Source organism: Strix uralensis, chromosome 1 (genome assembly GCF_047716275.1).
Source record: "Strix uralensis isolate ZFMK-TIS-50842 chromosome 1, bStrUra1, whole genome shotgun sequence".
NCBI classification, from domain to species: domain Eukaryota; kingdom Metazoa; phylum Chordata; class Aves; order Strigiformes; family Strigidae; genus Strix; species Strix uralensis.
In genome coordinates, this window is record NC_133972.1 from 77,817,295 (window position 1) to 77,838,979 (window position 21,685).

A 21,685-nucleotide genomic window follows, 5' to 3' on the forward strand; every position below is an offset into this window, starting at 1 on the left:
TGCTGCAGCTGGAAAAGAGATTCTTTTCCATCTTCATCTGCAGTTAGTACGCCGCATTGGACCAGAGATTTTGATTTTCTGTTCTCTCCTTTCCTTTCTCCAGTGTGAGATGGGTCATGCTGTTTTAATAGTGATTCCACTGTTTTCCTTTCCCATGTCCATTTCCCCCTGAGAAGGCAAACGCCTGCTTCTCATAACAAGTGAAAATTGTAGCAGTATTTGTTTTCCTCCTTTTTTGTTTTTTAAAACTGAACAGACTTTTCAGGTTTTATTCATTGGGTCAGGCTGATGGCTCAGGGATAGCCAGTGCCAGAATATCTAAACTCCAACTACCTTCCATGATTTCTCAAACTAACAAAGGCCAGATTCACTTTCAAAACTTTTTGGGTGGGAGGACACCAGTATGTTTCTTTCTGGCTGGCATTTGAAGCAAAACAGAGAGGACAGAGGGAGCTGCATTTATTCCCTTTATCTGAAGGCGGGTCACTAAACAGGGCCTTGATGGTTGACTTACAAAGTTAAATGAGCGATTCCTGAAGAAACACTGCATAAAATGCCCTTCTTGAGAACATGAACAGCTTTTGTGCTTTATCATGAAAGGAGGTGGGATGCCTATAAGATTAGTTCATATATATCAAAGGAAATGTGGAATTCTAGAGCAAGGCAAGTGAACCAGCTCTGTGGTTAAGAGGTGTCTTAGGTAGAATGGGAAAGGACAGTCAAATTTAAAAAGATACTTCTATTAACAATTTTTGTTCTCACAATTTGACCCTTGCATTTAAACCTGACTGCTACAGTGATCACTACCCACCCCTCCATCTGCCAGGACAGACTTCTGTTACTGTTAAATGGAATAAACTGCTTGCTTGCAAAGATTTCCATCCCTGGTCAAAAAAAAACCAGAGCAGACTTTGTTTTGGTTTGCTGAAATGCAAAATATTTCCTTCTTTGGGTGAGAATGAAATCTTTTTCTCATTATCTCCTAGTGAGGTGGGAGAGGGGCCTTTCTGCGCAGACAGACACAGAAGCCTGCCCACGTCAGTGGTGAATTTTTCTTAACGTTCTTTTCAGGAAACAGCAGTGTTTCATCTTTTTTAGCAGATTTGTCCAAGCAAGCAAATTCCACCACTCTGAGTGTGTACAAAACCATTCTATACTGAAGAAATTCCATCCACTGCATACCCGCTGAACCAGTCTGGGTAGCGTTACAGAGGTGGCAGGACCAAGGCTAATTACGACTCCTTTGCTCATAAAGTGCAGCAGCACTATAACTAAATTAAATTTAATCTCAATCCCCTGGCTAAGTATCACAGCAAGAAGTGATGCAGATGTCACACAATATTATCCAAAGAATAGTTAGGGCTTTGTGCAAGGAAAAAAAAAAAAAGATAGGTCAGTGTTCCCCAAACACAGAGCTCACAGACCCTTCCTGAAAAGACTCTCTCAACTGTGAGGGAGACACTCTGCTGTGTCTCTCTTTTCTCAGGTTGTGTCATGGGGAAACAGGAACAAGGGATTTTTGTTTGAGTAACCTTTCAGAGCAGGATATCTATCTTGTGTTCTTCTCCTATCAATTGTCACTGGGTGATAGCTGGCTGATTTGCTCCAGTGGGTATTCCCTTCCCAGCCCAGCCGACAGCTCCGTTTCATGTTATGTACTGAGAGTCGTGGCGGGCAAGCCACAGAGCCTGGCTGACGAGCAGTCCTTTTGGCTGCCCTACCATTTCACTGGCTGCCGCCCCCCAAATACGCCAGAACTGGCAATCAGCAGGGCACCGCGAAGACCCAGACCATTGGTGTGGCGAGAAATAAAGCAAGCGATAAGCTCCCCAAGATGGTGTATGAGAGTAGGAGACAAGCAGTAGGTTGCCCAACTGAGCAGAGAGTAATATTAATTGCCCTTGGCAAAAGCAAAGAAACAAACAAAAGCCATTGAAGCAGGCACAAGACGAAGTCACAGAACCCATTTGCTACTCCACTGGAATTGGAGCAGCATAAAATATGAGGCGGTGAATCAAGCCATTGCTGTGCTGTGAAGCAAAAAGACACATTACATGAATTACCCTCCTGAGAACTTCAATAGGACCCTGTAGTTATAAATCCTGGCGATATAGCTCAAGTTGCCTCTACAACACAGACATCAGTAATGCCAGGTCTTGGCTTCCTCATCAGCATGTTCCATTGTATAATTGAGCTCATTATCCAAGGCAACCAACGCAAAACTTTCCTAGACTATGCCTGAAACACAATATTATATAGCAAAGGCACAGCAGTCGACAAGGTCATAAGGAAAAGCAAAGTGCTTGCACTAACCACAAATGCGTGCTTACCACAATCCTGACTTCTTACAGTAACGCGTCAAGGTTAGAGGATCTTATTTACAAATCTCTCTTTCAAGGTATATCTAATTCCTGATATTCTGATAGATTGGGGAGCTCCACCACGCTGCTAGATCTGCTAGAAGTGTTGCACTAAGCGGGAGTATTTCATCCTTGGGGAAATTAAAAACCCCCTCAAAGTGCAAAGAAAACCTAAGACGGTAAATGGAGTAGGTGAGAGAGGAGGAGGGAGGGTGCGTGAGCAAAATGAGCAGTGGGACTTCACTGAGGACGTGGTGTGCAATGGCAATCTCCTTTTCTCCCTGTAAAATACCAAGTCTTGTATCTGCTTCTTCAGAATTGTAAAGTATAGCTATCAACACCGATAGACTTTGTGTTTTTGTGCCCAAAATGTCATTCCAGTGGCATCTAATTAAGAGGTTTAATATGAGTTATGGAGAGCGATAAAGGCAAAACAATACATACAAGGGAACAATCCAACTAGAATTTTACATTAACACATCTGTTACCTCATATTAAGATTGGTCAGGGACATTTTACGTACATTAAAAGCAATGCAAGCTAAAACAAAAGCAGAAGGCACAGCTTTTTAAATGTGCTTAGGTTTCATAATGTGATTGTAAAGCATTCTGAGAAAGGAAAAACACCAATTACGTGAAAAGTATCACTACTGGTGGGATAACTGGAAACCAGATGCACTCTGCATTTAAACATAGGTGAAGTCAGAAATGTGATTCTACTTTTCTTATTTTTATCTCTGATACATATCTGGTTCTTATTAATGGGGGTTTACAATCTTTCATGCATTTATCTTCGTGACAGTGGTGCCACATAAAGAGATTATACAGAGTTTATTCAGGGAACAGGATCTGGATGGTAGTCCAATACCATGCTAATCCTTTAGCCATTGCATCCTCTGTACTTGGGAGAAACGTTCTCCTCCCAGGAGAAATTTTTATCCTTGGAGTATGAAGGGCAAAAACACACAAAAAGAAAACCAAAGGTCAAACTCTACAGTTAAGAAACGCTCCAAAGAGATTTGCACTTTCCTAATAGTAAGCTGGTTATGCATAATCACGGGAAGAATTATTTTCTTAAATAAAGTGTCTAAGGACACAGCATACAAACGAGCTTTATTCTCTTCAAACTACCCACATTTATTTTGATGCTACACTTAAAACAATGCTGCCCCAAACTCAGTGCATGTAAAATATTATGCTACAAGTATCTTCTTGGAAAATCAGAAGAATCAACAGCAACAACAAAAGCGGAAAGAAAAACCCAGAGAAAAACTCCTACGAGGGGTTATAGCCAGTGAAACTATAGCACTGCATAGGGAGCCCAGTCACAGTGGCGTGCTCTGCACTGCAGAGAGCAGAAGCTCACTTTTCTCACTAATAACTCAGACAACTTTTGTACTGACAGGGACTCATACTGATGAACTATTGTGCAGCCAAGAAGACTGTATAGAAAAAAAACAATTTTTGCATTCATTTAGTAAATTTGTATAGCACAGCCACTTATTTTACACTGAAACTAGAGAACGAAGGAGATTGCAGATAGAAGTATGACATTCTTTAGAAGCCATGAAGCCATTTTAGCAATAGGATCCCTCTCTAGAGGATTAGTCACATGAGAATTTAAGGATATCACTGTACTATGGAATGAAGTTATGTTTGTAATCTGGTAGTACAAGATTATTCTTTACTGTTTTTCCTTAGGCCACTAGAAATAGTCTTTGAGTCCATCTGCGACCTAGAAATGTTGGGTAAGATCCAACTCGGGTGAAAAGGAGAGAATTTATTTCCTGTTCATCTAAACAAGCTGGAGTATGTCCCATACACAAAGATTCCTATTATGTGCACCATATTAATCATGCCTGATTAAAGGGTCTGACTTAAAATGCATGGAGAATCACCACACATTTATTTTCCCCGCTCTTCCCTGCCCCCGAGATATGAGAGTTAATTATTACTCTCTTCTAAATAATCCTTATTTGCCATGGTCACTCTTTATAATGGACACCTCTAGATCACTAAAGCCATCTTAGCCCCTGGTACCTAACTGGTGTTTAAACAGCAGGCTTTCTCAGGCAAAGTGAACCCTCGGTGTTTTGATTCAAGAGGCGATAGCTAAAAGATCATCTTTTGCGGACAAACAAGAACAAAAATCGATTGTAAAGACCAGAATGGAGCAACGTGATGTATTCAACTCCACCAAAAGCTGCACACGAAAAAGGTGACTGGAAGGGATGGTCGGAGAAGGTTTAGCACCAGGCGGTTTAGCAGCAGGCACGGACCGCTGCGCAGCCCGGCCGGCGGGGCAGGCCCCGGCCCGGGCTAGGCTGTGAGGGGCATTTTTGGTGCCTCTTCCCAGAGCTGCCTTCACCGACAGCCTGGGCGCTTTGAAGCTCGACAGGCCCAGAAATCCCCCAGCACAGGAGGCAGCAGCCGGGGCGGGGGCGTTAGACAGAAGGCCTTTTGTTCCGAGCGTCCGTTTTATGCGGAGACCTCGAGGTGAGCGGCTTTGAAACGGCACGGGGGGTGGTGGTGGTGAGCCAGCGGATCACAGGACGCCGGGCCGTCAGCCCTCGCTCGCTGCGGGGATTTCTCTCCCGCTACACGGCAGCGGGGAGCCGCTCCCCCCGCCGGGCCCACGCCCGGGCCCGCTCCCCTCAGCACCGCCGCGCTAACGGCCCCGGCGCGCGCCGCCACCGGCACTACAGGCGGGGCGGGGGGGCAGGCAGGGGGCGGGGCCTGGGCGGGCCCACCCTGACCCCCCGCCCCAGCGTGGCCAATGGGGGATGCGCTATGCAAATGAGCGGGGTATCCTGGCGGCGGGACGGGCGGCGGGGCACCGAGAGCGGCGGGAGGCGGCGGAGCTTCCCCGCCGGCCCCCTCAGCGCTCCGCAGCCATGAAGTACAAGGTGAGCCGCCGTCCCGGGTCTGGGTCTGGGTCTGGGTCGGGCGTTCCCAGTCTCACCGGCTTATCAGCGGCTTCCCTGGCGGCAACCGGGCAGCCTTCGCTGAGGGGCCGCAGCGCGGGCGGGCGGCTCGGGGCTCCCCTCAGGGCAAGCGGGTGCAGCCGTTGGCCCGGCCAGGCCTCCGCTCGCCTCCCCTGCCGCTCTGTGCTGTCTCCAGGTGCAGAGCCTCAAGGAAGGTGTTCGGGGAGGGGGGAAACGCGGGGGGCAAGTCCGCGGAGACCCCTCCGGTGCTCTGGGGTGTTCGCGGTGGGGGGGGGGGGGAAGGGGTTTCCCCCCCGCGCCCGGTGGCTCCGCGCCTCTCCCGCTTGCGGTGGCGCTTGGTGACGGGATGAGCCCGGTGGTTCGGGAAAGACGGGTTTGTACGTCGTGCCCAGCATCGCTTTGGGACAGGTATCGCTGCTTCTCGCCGTGGTGGAATGCACCCCTTTTCCAGCCTTTTGTCAACGTCTCGTTACCACAGGACAGTTTTTCAGGGCGGTCGGTTTGATGGGTCACAAGCAGGGAAAAAAAAACCAACACAACTGTATATTTTAAAAAACGGGTAGCCCCCTTTTCCATGTTAAATAAGTGATTTTAGCTTAACCTTTTACCAGAGGTTTTTCTTCCCGGAAGACACAAATGGAAGCTTTCATCCTAGTATTACTCTACTTAAAAACGTCTGGGCAAGGTGCTGAATTGCCCACAGGGCATTAGATTACTGTACAGACATACCATAATCTTGTGTGATTGGAAAAAAAAGGGGGAGGCAAGGAAAAAATTTTCCTTCCTCTGCCAAAAATAACTTCAGCATCAATAAAAAGGTGATTTGGAAATGTCACACGTTATATACTTACTTGGAGACTAACTTGCTTTGAAAGTAAAGTCCTTCTTGCTGAATTTAGGCAGTGTAGTGTAAAAGAGCCCTGATGCTGTAACGTTTAAGGCTTATAAACCTCAGCCAGATTGAGATGTGCGAGTGATACCTAGGTAAATATACACAGATTTTCGTGCTTTTCCATTTATCTCGGAGCTCAGCCCAAGCTTTCAGGATTTCACGTACCCAAACTTAAGGAAGGGTCAGAGTTAAGTTTCCAAAGCTGCTGCCAGTTTCTCCACCTCATGGTGGTTAAGAATAACCAGGAAAAAGAAATTGTGTAAGATATAGATAGACAAAATGCTCCATGACTTTGAAAATTTTGATCTGGATCTGATGGCCTCTTTTTTTTTAATTCTGTCTCAAAACAACTGACTGATTTGAAGTCTGAGATCAAATTTATCTGTCCCTTTCTACTCCCCCTCAGATCAGTTCAGGTAGACTTTATACCTGCTTAGAGAAGCTGTGACTCTCGCCACAAAACATGAGGCACTTGGGGGTAGAAGAGCAGCATCTCAGTCCAGAACTCATGAACTGCTTTCCAGCTGCCCATGGCTAAGTGACACTTGTATTCCAGTGGCAAAATAATGGTCCTGCATAATTATACAGCTTCCCAACTTCTTGTGTTGCCATCTATCCATCCTCTGCTTCAAGGAGATACTGCTTCCTATGTAGCCCAGTGGCACTGCAAGAACCAATAAGGTGGCTCAAAAGGGGGAAGTCTTCCCTGCTCTATAGTTTTCTTTGCCCTGTCTGGTTGGAATGAACATTTAGGTTTGGGTTTCTGATTATGTAATTCTAGACAGAGAAAGCTAGACAAAGAAAGGACAAGCCATTAAAAAAAAAAAAAAAAAAAAAGACTGAGGGTTTTGGCCTCAAAAACCTTCTTGTCAGACTAGGGTGTTTACTTTCCCTGGGAAATGTGAAGTAGTTACTTACACTGTTTAACTAGGACAAACATCCTTAGATCTGTTTCTTATCCCTGGAGTAACATATAAAGAAAATAACTGTTCATTTAGTCTCCTATTTTCTTTATTTTCTGTCTTTCTTTTATTTTTCTATAGGAAGACAAAAGTCCTGTAGTTTTTATTGTATACAGAAAATAAAGGAACAGAGTGTGCTCATGGCCTGCCTTGGGACATACTATCACTTCAGAGGTGACTTAGCTTCCAGGTGCAGAGTTGGGTCTATTTAACTACTCTTGGTGTTATATTTGGGCCTGTCATTCTTTACTTTTATACTGATAGTCTGTAGGATAAGGCCTCATTTAATGAAATGATTGAGATGCTTATTAGAGTTTATTTAGAGTATTAAGAGTTGGACAGAACAGGAACTGACTCATGTGTGCGACCCTGAGTACATCTCTCCATCACTCGTGGCTTCACTTTCAGTGTGACTAAACCCAAGGTCTTTTCTTGTCTAGAAAGCCTTTCTGCTACTCAGTCTACCCTTTTTACCACTCATAAACATTTCAAAAACTTGTTCTCTCTCTTCTTTCACATAAGCTTCTTTTATTGTCCATCCCACTCTTTAAACATTCTTCCAACATAATACTCAGGTCTAAATCCTCTGAAAGCCACTGGGAAAATCCCTGTGGATTTAAGCAAGTTCAGAATTTTACCTTATATATGTCTCTACACTTCTATCTTTTGTGCACTGTGTGAATTTCAGTCAAGATGAGCCTGTTTAAAGCAAATTTGACCTCAGGTTAGGTCCTGTTATACCATTCATGTACTAGTTAAATATTGGAGAACCCAGAAGTTATTCTGAGCCATGGAAGGATAGGAAACGTTGAGCATAACAAGTACTTACATGTTAGTTGTGAGCATTTATTAGTCCTACTTTTCTAAAAGCTACTTTCAGAAATGGTGCAGGTTGTATTATGGCAACACCCCGGTTTTTCATTTAATGACCACAGCATCCTTTTTGTGCTAGAGCTCCATGTACCACAAAACTGCATCCTGTCAAGTTCTCACAGGATGCCATTCCAGTATTCTGCAGTCCAGAAGGTAGGATCAACCCTTCCTGAAACCAAACCCGGACTGTGATTCCAAGGATGAAGCAGTTACAGCTGAAATGTACTATAGGTAGGAACAGAAATACCAGGGGGTTACCTTGATCAGAGAAGAACGTGGATGGGAGAGGATGTATCTGGCCAGCAATTCCAATGCCCTTATCTCAGGCAATGAAAGTGTGACAGAAGCAAAAAGGAGAAGACATTATCATAACAAGGCTTTTGTAGCTTATTGGCTGTTCACAAGCAAGACAAAAAAAAAAAGAGGGGAAGGAGAAAGGGGGACTTATCTGTTTACTAAGAGATCCAAACAGTTAGTGAAAGAGGAGAGGAAAAAAAATTGCTACATTCCTTACCTCATTTAAGCGAAAAGCAGTGACGTAGATGTAAAGTATGAGGTCCTGATTATCTATTTTTAGATAATTTTTTGGGCAAGGAAGAAACCTAAGTAAATAGGGTTTGAAATGCCTGCCATTTGTGCTAAGGCACAGTCCTGTAATATATAGACTTGATTACAATGCCTGCACGCCAAGACAAACAAAATAGTGTCACTGGGAAGAAATACTATATTCCCAACCAGAAATGCTTGTGAAAAGCTGCTTGTAACCCTGGCAATGAAAGACTCTGAGCGTTGGGCCATGTAAAGGGAAAAGAACTGCCTGTACTTTACTAACCGAATTCCATTTCATTTATTCCTTACACTCCTCTTTGTTCTCCTTTTTTTTGGTGTCTCAGCAATCACAGGGTGACAATCAAACTTAGAACTAAATAGGAACTGTAAAACCTTGTAAAAGGTAATACTAGAGGAACAAACCAACAAAGGGAAAAACAGTCCAAGTTTGTGCCACCTCTGTAACCATCGTGAATTTGCAATAGAAGTTCCATGATTCTTCTCTCTTCTGTGTGCATATGGAGGGAGGTGGCAGAAGTCTAGCAGGGTCAGGCCTAAATCAGCAGCAGCATTAGTGAGATGTAGCAGTAGGACTGTCTCCTTCCCAAAGCTTGGAGGGCTGTGGTCATTCTGAGATTGCCACTCTTCCCCATGTGGTCTCTGTGGGCCACTCCCCCACCCGCTCCAACTTATGTACTGCTTATAAGCCTCCAATTTTGGGTCAAGTATGTATTTGTATGCTTAATAGAGGTAATTGCCTCAATACCTCAGGGTATTTGAGAAATTCCTACAACAGAATTTGTTTGCCCTCCCAAAGGTTTGGTAGAATAGCAAGGTGCTGTTAATTCTGTTTCACAGGGGGAGGTGCTGAGGTTTAGGGACATTACAGGACTTGTTTCAGAGGAAGAAGAGCCATCACAAAGCATTACAGCTAACAGCATGCAGGTTTTTGCATGATTTCTAAACTTCTGTTTTTATGCTAACAGCTGTTCCTGAGTAATGTAGCTGTAAAATCTATTTCATCAAGAAATTGGTAGCCTAATCTGTCTCTGTCCAGTAGTTCTTAGTATATCATGGGGAAGCAGAGCTGCCAGATGAACAGTCTTCCTTATATTTTTTTATCGTTGCGATTCAGTTTGACCCTAGATGGTACAAGAGGCACTGGATACTAATCTGGGAGTTTTACTCATGCTTTTAAGATCATGCTAAGGTTGCAGTCACATTAGACTATTACTTTGCCTTGGGGAACCTTGACTCAACATTAGTCATTCCAAAGCAGTGCCATACTATTCGAAAGACCGACCTGATATCAGAGGGGGACCTACCAGATCAGAGAGCAGGAGAACTGCCCTAATAGTGAGACTTTATGGAAACATCTTCTGCAAAGGAAAAATGAAAGTACGTTTCAGGAGAGTTCTGCAGCCCTTCTAAGCTGATAACTGGCATTTTGCAGAATACAGGCCAGACTTTGGAGAAGTCTTATGAAGCGTTACTGTGAACTTGTTAAGTGTTGGGCACAATTCTTAAAAGCACGCACCGACTTACCTCTGGAATCTTACGATCTCAAGTACAAGTGGAGTTAGAAGAAATTAAACTTGCACTGATATCTTATCACTGAACATTGAACTCATGTGTGGGGTGGCTCAGGAAAAGTTTATATTATTGAACTGTCTGTGCTCCATTACAAATAACAGAGTCATTGCAGCAAGTCAAGGTGCATCCAGTGACCAGTTGGAATGAGTCAATCCTCCTGAGTCACACCACCATGCCCCACTACTGGAACAGTAAACCTACTGGCTACTCTGGCCAACTTTAGAAACAGTAGGAGACAAGAAACCTATTCGTCCTCTTGCAAAGAGCTTGCGCTTATGGTAGTCCTCAGCCAAGCATGAGGGCCTCTTCTTGCACAGAAGTACAGGAGAAGAGGATGTTCTCTCAGTACCTGGAAACAGCAAACAACCTTGTGTCTCTGTGCATACAAAAAGAAGAAAACCGTGACTGGAGCACAGGGCTTCCTCCTTGTCATGTTGCTGTTATCAAAGATGTTGGGGCATGGGAATGTCTTCTGCATACGATAGATGGGCATACGTCTCTTAGGAGCCTAGGTAAAGCCACTTTTGTTTTGCTTATTTTATTTGGACTAGCTTATCACAGACATTTAAGTATTTAAATCCCATTCATACCAATGGGAATTAGGAACCTGCCTGTCTCCAAGATCTAAAGTTTAATTTCATTTTTAAAGCGATATAAGCGCTTAAGAGGAGCATGCACAGGTGTCTGCCTTAGCTGCCACGATTGTGGAGAACCCTTATCTTCTACTATTCTCATTTCTGGCTGCACTTGATGGAGACAAGTAGCTGAACTTCTTGAGATATTCAAGTCCACACACCTCTCTAGGAGCCCGCATTCAGTGACATTTGGAATGGTAAATGTGCAAGCCACTTTTCAAGATGCTTCTTTACATAATATGTGCTCTCTGAGCATCCATGAAAGCAATGGATATATTTACCTGTTACAGTACTCTGACGCCTGAAAGATGCTTTATGCTAGGTCTTCAGTAGAATTGATCAGACAGTCCTCTGGTACTGTACTACAAAATAATATTTATGGCAATATTATTCAGCAGTATTTGTTAAGTCAGGCTACTGTTGAGTAAAGCTGCATTTAGAGGTACCCCCCTTGCTGCCTGTAAATGCGTGCAGCTCTCAGTATCAGTGAAGTTGGGTCACTCTACAGCAGCTAGAAGTACAGCCCTTGAATATTGCTGCCTGTTTATCACAGGCTGCTCTTGGCAAGTGACCTTTTTCTTTTGCCTTTTGGTCTAGACATTACAGTAGTGGAAACTGTCTTAAAGTTAAGGAGTTCATTTTTCCACAGTAGATTTGGACGTAGCCTGCGTTTGACAAGAAACAGGACTGCTAAAGCTATAGTTTGCAGTTCTAGAAACACAAGTGCATAGCATGACAAAAAATGTATATTTTTTTTCTCTGTAGGGATGAGGCCCATTCTTGCCTTTCTATTTTTGTGTTTGTTTTAAAAACACTTCATTCACAGTCAGAGTGGATTAGCCTGCCCGGAAAAGGAAGAGTAATAAGAACGGATTTACTCTACAGGAATGCAGTCAGCGCATCGGAAACCCTTTCTTAAGCAGGCCTCATTCACAGCAAGGTTGAAAATTTTAGCAATAGCAGTACTGTGAATCATTTGGTGACAACAAATCTTAGAAAATGCTGAAGGATCCCAGGAGTAAATCTTAATTCCTCCAATGAATGTCCTGCTTAGTTGAGGGCAGGGAGGGAAAATAACAGACCATGAAAACTCAGTGATTCTCTTTCAAAGGAATTTTCTGATCCAAAGGGTTATGTACAAACCAACTGGAAGTGTGCACTCTGCTTAACTTACAGCTTGCAGTAGGTAGGGTCATGAATGCCCTTGTCCTGTGGACTTTACATCCAGTTAAAACACTTAGGGTAATAAACCAATTTTTACTGTTATAGAAGGGCCTAGTTTACAAGCAGATGATATCTTCTCTTTTTTTTCCCTCCCTGCTTATACTGCTTTATCTTGTTCGCAGCCCAGAAACTGCACAAACTAATCTCTCATGCGATCAAGAATACAGCTGAAGTTGTGTTTCAATCTGAGACTAAACATAGTAACTATAACTGGTTAAAACGCACCCACATGCTCTCCCTCTCCCTTTGCCGGTGTACGCTTTCCTAGAAAATGTCAGCTTGCCAAAACAGAGCTGCTCTGGGAGGCTTGTTGACTTCTGGCTGCTGCCCTGTGGTATGGAGAAGACCCTGACTGGACCTGGCAAGCCTCATCTGCCAGCCAAGCCCTCCTCCCCTGGAAGTGTGTCTGATTCACAGGCAACTTGCTGCCTGTCTCCGCAGCAGCCGGCTGAGGGCTGGTAGGAGCCTGGAAACACAAGGTCCCAAGCTTGGTTTTTTTCAGTAAGCTGGGCTTGTAGGGTACCCCAAGTTGCAGCTGCTGTGTAGTATCCCAGATGATGACACTGAAGTGGCTGAGAAGGGTGGCTTTCCCTTCTGTGGAGAATTTTTGGGGAAACTTGGGGGAAGAAGAATGTGTCCCAGTTCAGCTAAGTTCTAGCTTTAAAAAAAAATAAAATTAAAAAATACTTTCCAAAGCTGAAGACAGATGGAAATAAGTTGGTGACAATTCTGAGGTCCTATATGTACACAGCTATGGTTTCATGACAGTCAAGTTGTGATTGTTTCCCCAGAACTGCACAGAGAAGGGTTAAATTTGGGAGGAGGGGCTTTTTTTTTAGGAAACTTTGGGAGAAAACTGCTTGCCAATGCCAGAAAATGGAAAACTGAGAACTCAAAACACACATTTCAAGATTCTTTCTTTCCATCTTCTTTTTTTCCCCCCTTCTGCTCTGCTCCTTCAATTCTTAAGCATTCAACATCCGATCTCCTTTCATTAAGTTTTTAATTGCTTGCCTGAGGGAAAGAGGTCAGGTTTTCCATCTGCTTTTTGATTTTGATATAGTGCGGTTTAATCACAGTGAGATCATATTTACTCTAAGGCTATTGTTTGCATGCTTTATTTATTCCTTTATCTCCCCCCCCTCCCATTGATGTCACAGAAGGCACACAGCCCTCAGACAGATTTGAAAAGGCCTTTTAAAGTCGTGGAACTAGATCACACCCTTCTTTGGGTGGGGGGGAAAGGAAACTGTTTATGAGGGTAAAACATACACAGAAAGCTTTGCGAGTTAGGTGTGGTGGAATTTCCCAAAATATTAATAGGTCTTGAAGGTAAGTCAGGCGATGTGGTTTGCATTCCCAGAAAGAGCATAGAAAATGGTATTTCAGCACTCCCGTAAAACCCCAGAAACTCAGAGGGCAGGGAAGTAAGATCAGGATGTGTCATCAGTGGATCACTACGCTGCTTCACTGCAAATCGTATCAGTCTTCTACAGTAGCTGCAAAACAAGGTGGGTGGTCTGACAACACCGCAGCAGGGTGCATTAACCTCAAGGGTGATCCCCGGGGCTGAGCAAAGAGCATTACCTCACATATATGCCCATTTCTAGCATAGCTATGACCTGTTGCATCTCACTGCACAGACTCCAAACAGAAGGTTGCTATGTAGTAAAAGGGAGTTGTCACTTCTCTTAAACTGCTCCTACAAGCTCACTGAGTGCCTCAGACGTTTTGGGTGATTTAAATGGTGTTTGTGATAGAATACATCCATCCTTCACTGCATCAGAAACAGAAGGGGTAAATCAACTCCTTATTTACCATCTGACCTCAAATTCTATTTCTTTGGTTGCCTTTGTAATGCCCATGAAAGCAAAGCAGCACCCCCACACCTCACCTCCCCTCTAACTAAAATAAAATAAAACCAGCCAAGCCAAAACACAAAACTCAAGAGACAAAAGAATATCTTCCAAATGAAGAGATGAAGCCTAGTTTATTGTCCTTTTAGCCAATGTAGAGTTATCACTGTATAGATACAGAGCCAGAAAACTTTCAACTCACCCAGTTTGAAGTGTCAGTGCAGAACAATGAAGTATTTTATTCACACAGGCCAAAGCTTCAGTTAGGATCTTTTGCTCTAACCTTCATTTTTGCATTTCTCCTTTTTTACTTCCCTCACCTTTTCTACCCTCCTAATTCCTGCTTTTGAATTCACGTGTCTGGATTCCTTCCTGAGTTGCAGCTTCACCACTGTGCCTCAGTTTCTTAAAGTACTTTGCAGACTGCTTACAAAAAAACCAGGATACACAAATATCTCCTATTTCCTTAAAGTGGAACAGCTACACCGAAACAAATAATGTTCGCAGACCAGAGAGCCTTCCATCTCTCACATGTTTATGTTACATTTTGGGTGAACTGATGAACCGCATCAGCATCTTGAGCAGGAGTGCGAAATGCCCAGGCCCCAGTCGCTCTGCTTGCTGCCTGCCTGCCATCTCTGCTGGGTAAATAATGTGCCTGCAAGAACTGACGGTGAATATATCAAGAGCATGACAGCCATAACCCTAAGACTAAGATAAGACTTATCCAGGTATGATCCAGTAAGGGGAGACATTCCCATTTTTCATCCTTAACTTTCTGTGTAACTGGTCACACTACCAAAAAAACCCCAGGCAGAACAAATTCTGAAATTCAGACCTCTAAGGCCAGACAGAGGGGCTGGGACAGCTCTGTGGAACACTGAAATAAGACACTTGCCTTTCTCCTCTGCAGACCCAAGGTTTTCCACATCACAGCCTCCAGGCAGCTTGGCATACTTTAGCATGACTGACAGCCTCTGTTCCAGAGATGCACAGGACCAGAGTGCAAGGATACTTAGGGTGGATTAAGACCTGTCCTCCTTAGGGATCTGCTCAGGCTGTTACCTCATAGCGCTCTCATTAGCTGTAAAGCCAGCCTTCCAAATCTGTGCGTGGAAAACTGCTTTAATTTCCATCCAGCAGGACTTGTAATTATTTGGACTAGCAACGCTTGACCAGAAAACTTGGGTTTTTTTGGTGGAAGAAAGCAAGAGAGTGCCTGAAAAGTGGAACTGTGAGCTTTGCCTGTAAGAGTGAACTGAAACATTACTATGCTGAGCATTTGCAACCAGGCTCCCTCTTTTGTCAATAGCTGTGAGCCAAGGAAGCTCACGGTTCCCAGAGCCAGTGGGCAGACCCACAGCTGAACAAAATGCTCAGAGCCTTTCAGAGTCCTCCTGCCGAAGTTGCGGTAACTGGAACACCCTGGTAGTGAGCTCTTTTGTACGTGCTGTGGTAACACTTCCTGCCTCCTGTATGTAGCTATCAACTTAAGATAAAAAGTAAGTACCTGCACGCAGCTTGTTGCTGGTGATTAGCCATTACAGGTCTGCACACGTGAGGGCTGTTATAGCCAAGCAGCAAGGCACCATTTTGTAGTCCATGCCCCATGTCAGTGCACACAGGGACCAAGGACATGTCTAAGAATGTGACGGTGCAGCTTTATGTGTACCAGGTACTTCCTTTGCTTTTTACATGGCCTTCTTCCAGGTTCGAGGAGACCAGCAACAGACAACGCTCAAGGCTTATTCAGTCACCTCTGTCAACTTGTATTAAGTAGCTTTCATGAAAAGTTGCTTGTTATAGACATATTACCTACTGTGCCTTGATAGCTTCTTTCCTTGCAAACACAGCGCAATAAATTCTTTATTTCAGGGGCCGTGACAGTAAAAAATAGAAAAGGAGATAGGAGCTAAAAAGCACCAATGTTTAAACTGTCCAGTGACTCTTGCACTGAAGCCCTTCTGTCAGAAGGCACAGAGCACAAACTTCCCTCTCTTCTACCAGTACTGCTTGTAGTCAAACTTTCTCTCAGAATAAAACTCACTCTTTTCTGGGTTTTCATATTGGTTCTTCAGTCTCACAGGCAAATCATTACTATTAGGCCTACTGCAACCATATAGGGGTACATAAATGCTTAAGCTTACTTGGGAATGGCAGTGATTCATTTTAAAGAAACCTAAAAGACAGGGGAATCTGTATTAAAATATTATGTGATGGATAATTAAAAGTGATCCAACCAAAATGAAACTACTGGTTTGTGTACAGACACTTCTTTGGGGTGTGTCCCCCCACCTTTCCTTCCTTTGTTCCTCTCTTCCTTCCTTCTATGCTAGCTAAACGTAGAAGAGAAGCCATTTGCTGTTTTAAGAAAGTTTGTCCAATAATAGAAAAAAGGGGTTCCACCCTTTTTCACTTAAGAGCAGAGGTGATTTCCCTAGTTCTATTTACACATAAACTCTCCACATAGGAAGCAATACTTAAAAACAAGACAAAGCAGAACAAAACAAAACACCCCACCAGTTAAGCACAGAGCAGGGATCAGTATCCACAAGCCTGCATGCTCTGGAACATCCTCATATTGCATCTCTGAGGGAAGCAACTGAAATTCTTTGAGCTTATGGTTGGTTGAACCTTTTCCTTGAGCGTTCATTCATTGCAGAGTTGGCTGAGGAGTCAAGTCAGCAGCCCTGCTCTGGGAGTTTGGCACCACGACACTCAGCCCTTAAAGAATCCATTGTATTTAATCTCATAGCATGTCATTTATTATTCCTATGTTTGCTTCCATGGCTGTGGGCACCTCACACGCTCTTGTTACCCACGTCACTTGAACGTGTTTACTCTAACAGAAAGAGTAGATGTTTCCACCACTCTAACTCTTGTCTCTTCCCTCCTCTGCCACAGCCTCATCAACAATCAATCAACCTTTTAATTCTCCAAACCACAAGTGGCGGAATTCTGAGTTCCCTTCAGTGCAGGGAAGGCTAGCCAAAACTGATCATATTCTTCAAAGTATTTTCGTGTGTCTTTATTCAGCTGCAGACATGTCAACCATCAATTGCAGCAGGCTAAGGAGAGAGTAGACACCTTTGACTGTTGTATAGTAGACCACATTTATGCATCTGAATTTGGCCAGTAATTTCTTCAGCATCTGAGAAGAAAAATAGTTTATAGAGGTTTTTTTTTTTTCTCTTTCAGGTTCTGTAAGTAGAACAGCTGACATCCTTCAGGGCAGGATCTTTTGCTCTCTGTCAGCTTTTAGTAGGACATGCATCCTGGATGCAAAAGAGAGAAAAATCTAAGGTGTGCAGAGAATAAGAATTGCACCTTTCCAGGGTTTATCTAATGCATTTGCAACTGGCATTAAAGGAAAATTCAGATAGACGTTTCAAATCCCAGGTTCACTTTACCTAGAGAGAGCTTGAAAGCTTTACTTTTGTCTCAACCAATGTAGAAAGTTGGGACCATGGGCAATGTAATCTGCAGTTAATCTAGAGAGTATCCATTTCAGTTTTACTTCTTTTTGACAGAGTCTCTGACACAAGGCATCATGTCTGCTGAGCCTTTCCTGCAGCAATGTTCCAGCTAAAATCCCCAGGCAGCAGTCATTAGGGTCAGACTCCCTTTCACTTTGACCTGCTGATGACTGGGATAGCACTTTATTTAACAGAAGACTGAAAAACTTCCTTTTTTTCAGTGATTTTACAGAAGATACTTTCTATTGCACTCAAGAGTCCAAGGTTAAGAGGAATTTAAGCTTCTTGAGAACAAATGTGGGGGTTTTTTTGTTTTGCCTGTACGGAGTATTAACACAGTGAGGACCTGACCCTGGCTTTGACTTCCAAACATCCCAGTACTGCTAGTAAGGCTGGGGGATACAAAAGCTGTACTGAATCTTTCCAGTCAACCATTAGTTGTAGAGAAACACTTACTAATTGAAGTATGGCTGCTGTAACACTGAGAGCTCAGGTGAATGGAGCTGTATATAGGCCAAAGGTACTTTCAGATTCTGAGGAGAGCACCACTGCACCTATCATGTAGTTAAATTAATGGGACCCAAGGAGAGCAATAGAGGTTTTCATCCTTAATCTTATTAAAAGAAAGTGGTAGCTGCCAGTCCATTTTATGAAGTGCAGCTGATTTCTATAGCAAACTGTTTTCCCTGTTTAGTATCAGATAATTCCTCCCCTGCCATTACAGAACTTGAATTTGTAGCTCCACATCTGTTGCCCTCCTTTTTTCTCTTTGTATTAGAAATATAAAGGGACTTCTGTGCAACTTGCCAGTTGCGAAGACGAGCACCAAGTTTCTCATCAGCCCTTTCTCTATTGCCAGTTTGTTTAGGAAATGGCCAAGGTTTCTTTAGCACTTAGTCATACAAAAAGGGTCACTGCTGTGCCTTTGCCTTCTCATATCAGATGTTAGTGCTTATTTCAGATGGATGAGCGACAGACAGATCTATGCCTCTAGGAGCAAATCCAGTTAATTCCAGATAACCCTCCCCAGTCTCTGAGCTGATGAGACCAACGAGAGGGAGTGTTGCAAGACATGGGTTGTGATGCCCACAGCATCCAAAAATTCTGCTAATTTGTCAAATCGGTCTAGATAAAGCCCACAAGCATTGAGGGGTATCTATGATCAGGACTTCTTTCTGTGAGTGAAAAAGTAGAGGCCTACCATCTTGATCACCACAGCAAGTTAAAGGTACCTCTATGGTTTTCAAAAGATTTCCCAATGATCTTCTGTGGTGACAGTTTCATTTTTCTCAAGACTGACTGCTGACTAATGAAAGCAACTGTGACACTGTTCCTAAAGCTTGTATTAAGAAATCCCATGAAGGAAGAATGCAGTCAGAGAAATGCTAAAAACACAGAAGGTTTGCTTAGCAGGAACAGTGCCCGTGTTGCTGACTACAGCAAAAGGCTTAGTGTTTCTGATCCCGGTGCTTATTTGTAGGAACATTTTGCCTGCTTCACTGCTCCATCAGTGACTGATGCTGGTGGCATGGCTCTGGGCTATTTAAAAGGCCTTGGGGAAACTGCTGTGAAACAAGTGGCAACCAATTAGTGTAATTCACATACTGGTGCCTGAGTTAACACTGACAAGGAGAATCTGAAGCTGTTTGGAGCGAAGAAGGTCTTGAAGCACATCCAGAAAGTATTAACATGCTGCATGCCAGGTGGTGAGAAGGTCACTGGGACAGAGATAATGAGCAATGGAAAAAACTTCACATGGGAACTTTTATCTGCTCTAATTCTACCACCATTCCAGCTTTGTTCTGAGAATTGCTTTGCTGTAGAAGCTAATCAGGCTTTTCAAATACCTTTAATCACTGAAGTATAGAAGAATACGCATTTATCTTTGATTTAGCCTGCTTGTTTTGTGCCCAGCCCCTGTAATCTTCCCCCTTCTTTAAACGGCATTCTCTGCTAAAGCCTCCTTTAAATAGTCAGTTGGACAGGCTGAGCTAGTCACATTCATAGATTTCTTCTGTGAAAGACACATTAGAAAGGGATATAAAAAAAAAAAGATATTAACTTGAATATTCAGACTAGGCAGGAACTTTCTTTTCTGAGCTCCTTGGACTCAGTTGAGCAGCCAGGTCAACACAGCAAGAGCACAGATGTAGTGTTCAAGAAGAGACCACTGGTTTTGACCATGCTAAAGAACAGTTTTACAGTTCTGCCAAGGGATGGACAAAATTGCTCCCTGCTTTATCTCTATTCTAATTTCTTAGTGTTGCTGACTGATGAGCTGAGTAGACGTACATCAGAGAGAGTGGTGGGCCCCAGTGCCACTGTTTACATGGGAGTTCAAAATGGCAGTCCTGCTTTTCCAAGCCAAAGCTTAATTTATACTGACCTCACTAATGATGCTGATGAAAGGCAAAGCCAGTGTTACTCACCTTTAAAAGCTGATTCCCCATTCAGAGTAGAGAAAACTGATCTCATGCACCCCATTTCAACACTACATGTCTTGGGAAAAGCATGTTCATCTACCTTTTATGTGACATCTTGAGTTTACCCTTTCTCCATCCACATCTCAGCCCTTCATACAACCTCCTGGCCATATGCTACGCTTGAGAAAAGTTGAACTGAACAAGGTCAAATTGAAGTCTGCTGTCTTGAAGCATAGAGATGATGGGAAAACATCAGTGTGTTTCAATGGGAAAAGATATAACAAGTGTGGGATAAGAAAAAAGTTTTGATACATCCAAGGAGGATAAATATGACAGATAAAACCACTAAACTGTACTTGACACTATATCTTTAACAGAGGGAAGATAAGTCTTCAAGACAGCTGCATATCCTATCTTGCAGAGGATTAGCACCATTTCAGTTCGTGTACTGCATCCAAATACTTCAGCTAGAATGCTCCAGATCCAGGGCTCCCTATATTTTTTCAAGTGCTTACAATTAGTTTATAACAGTCAATGCTGACTGCACTCACCAAAAAACAAGCAAGTATGGAGCAGTTGTTGCCAACGCATTTGGAAATGTCACCAGAGCCAAGAAATTAGATGTACTCGGCCTTTGCGAGGGATCCAAGAATGTCAGTACAGACAGCCTGCCTACTTTCCATTGAATGCCTAAGCTTGGCCAGTTATTCAGGACTGGATGTGCCATACCAGCCTGCAAAGAAAGAGGGAGGGGAGCCAATGCATTCCATGAGAGGAAGTGGCACTTGTTAGTAACACATCTGTACCTCACAGACCACAATCTTGCATCAACTCGGAGTTGGCATAGAACTTAGCAGCAGTACTGCTAGTAGCATAGCCACAACAAAACAGAGGTCAGGGCAAGCTGCAAAGCCTGCCTGAAACACTAGGCGAACACTCAGGAGTAGACTTGTGTGAAGTTCCCTATGTTAATGTTACTGCTCTGCTTGACATAATCGACTAAAATGCATATAAGCATGCTTAAACTATGTTGACACAGGTCAAAGACACCTCTTGGCTGTCCTTAGACTCCTCCCAAGTTACACATAGATGCACTCTATGGTAACGTTTGGTACCTAAATTCTTAACGGTCTTTGACATAAGGACAGGCCCACGTAGAGTGATACAGCTTTCCCCACGGCAAAGGCACAACTCCAGCTGGGGTCAATGGGCACATTATTTAAGATCTTTCTGCAGAGAGCAGGACTCTGAGGAACCTTGTCCTTTGAGGTTGGTTTTTTTTTTTTGGTGGTGGTGGTTTTGAGGCAGTGGGTGGAGGAAGCTTTCTACCTAATTAAGCTAGTGGTGTGCTGTGCTGTGCCACCAAGGAAGGTTACAGAAAGAATGAGAAGGCATAGAGCTACATACCAATGTGAGCATTGTAGTTCAAAAACTGTGACATTTTGTCAATTTGTATTTTAGACCAGTTCTTCCCTTCAGGTGGTCTACAGATCCCTGACTTTAAGGAGCCTGCAGGTGACAGCTAAGAAAAGTCATCCCACTGTCTTTACATTAATGGGATCTGCACCTCTAGTGGAAAGTCTTTCGGGACCCTGCAAATGTAAAATGTTTGGAAGCAGCCTCAAGTTGCACCAGGGAAGGTTTAGACTAGATATTAGGAAGCAATTCTTTACAGAACGGATTGTTAGGCGTTGGAATGGGCTGCCCAGGGAGGTGGTGGAGTCCCCATCCCTGGAGGTGTTTAAGAGTAGGGTCGACATAGCGCTGAGGGATCTGGTGTAGTTGGGAACTGTCAATGTTAGGTTAATGGTTGGACTGGATGATCTTCAAGGTCTTTTCCAACCTAGACGATTCTGTGATTCTGTGAAACAACTGCTCTGGATTAAGTCCCTGAGAGT

General features: G+C 43.6%; 1 protein-coding gene across 2 annotated transcripts in view; it reads left to right on the forward strand.

Annotated features, from left to right (window-relative positions):
- The window catches only part of NEDD9 (neural precursor cell expressed, developmentally down-regulated 9), a 77,906-nt gene that overhangs the window by 32,292 nt on the left and 23,929 nt on the right, over positions 1-21,685 (forward strand). Inside the window, exon 1 of one of the 2 annotated variants that reach the window (XM_074871950.1) lies at positions 5,193-5,265. The exons of the other annotated variant lie outside the window; for it this stretch is intronic. Within the exon in view, the coding sequence (XP_074728051.1) occupies positions 5,254-5,265 (12 nt within the window). The 5' untranslated portion in view covers positions 5,193-5,253. Of the gene's footprint in view, positions 1-5,192; positions 5,266-21,685 lie in introns of those variants that run through there. 2 annotated transcript variants of the gene reach the window in all.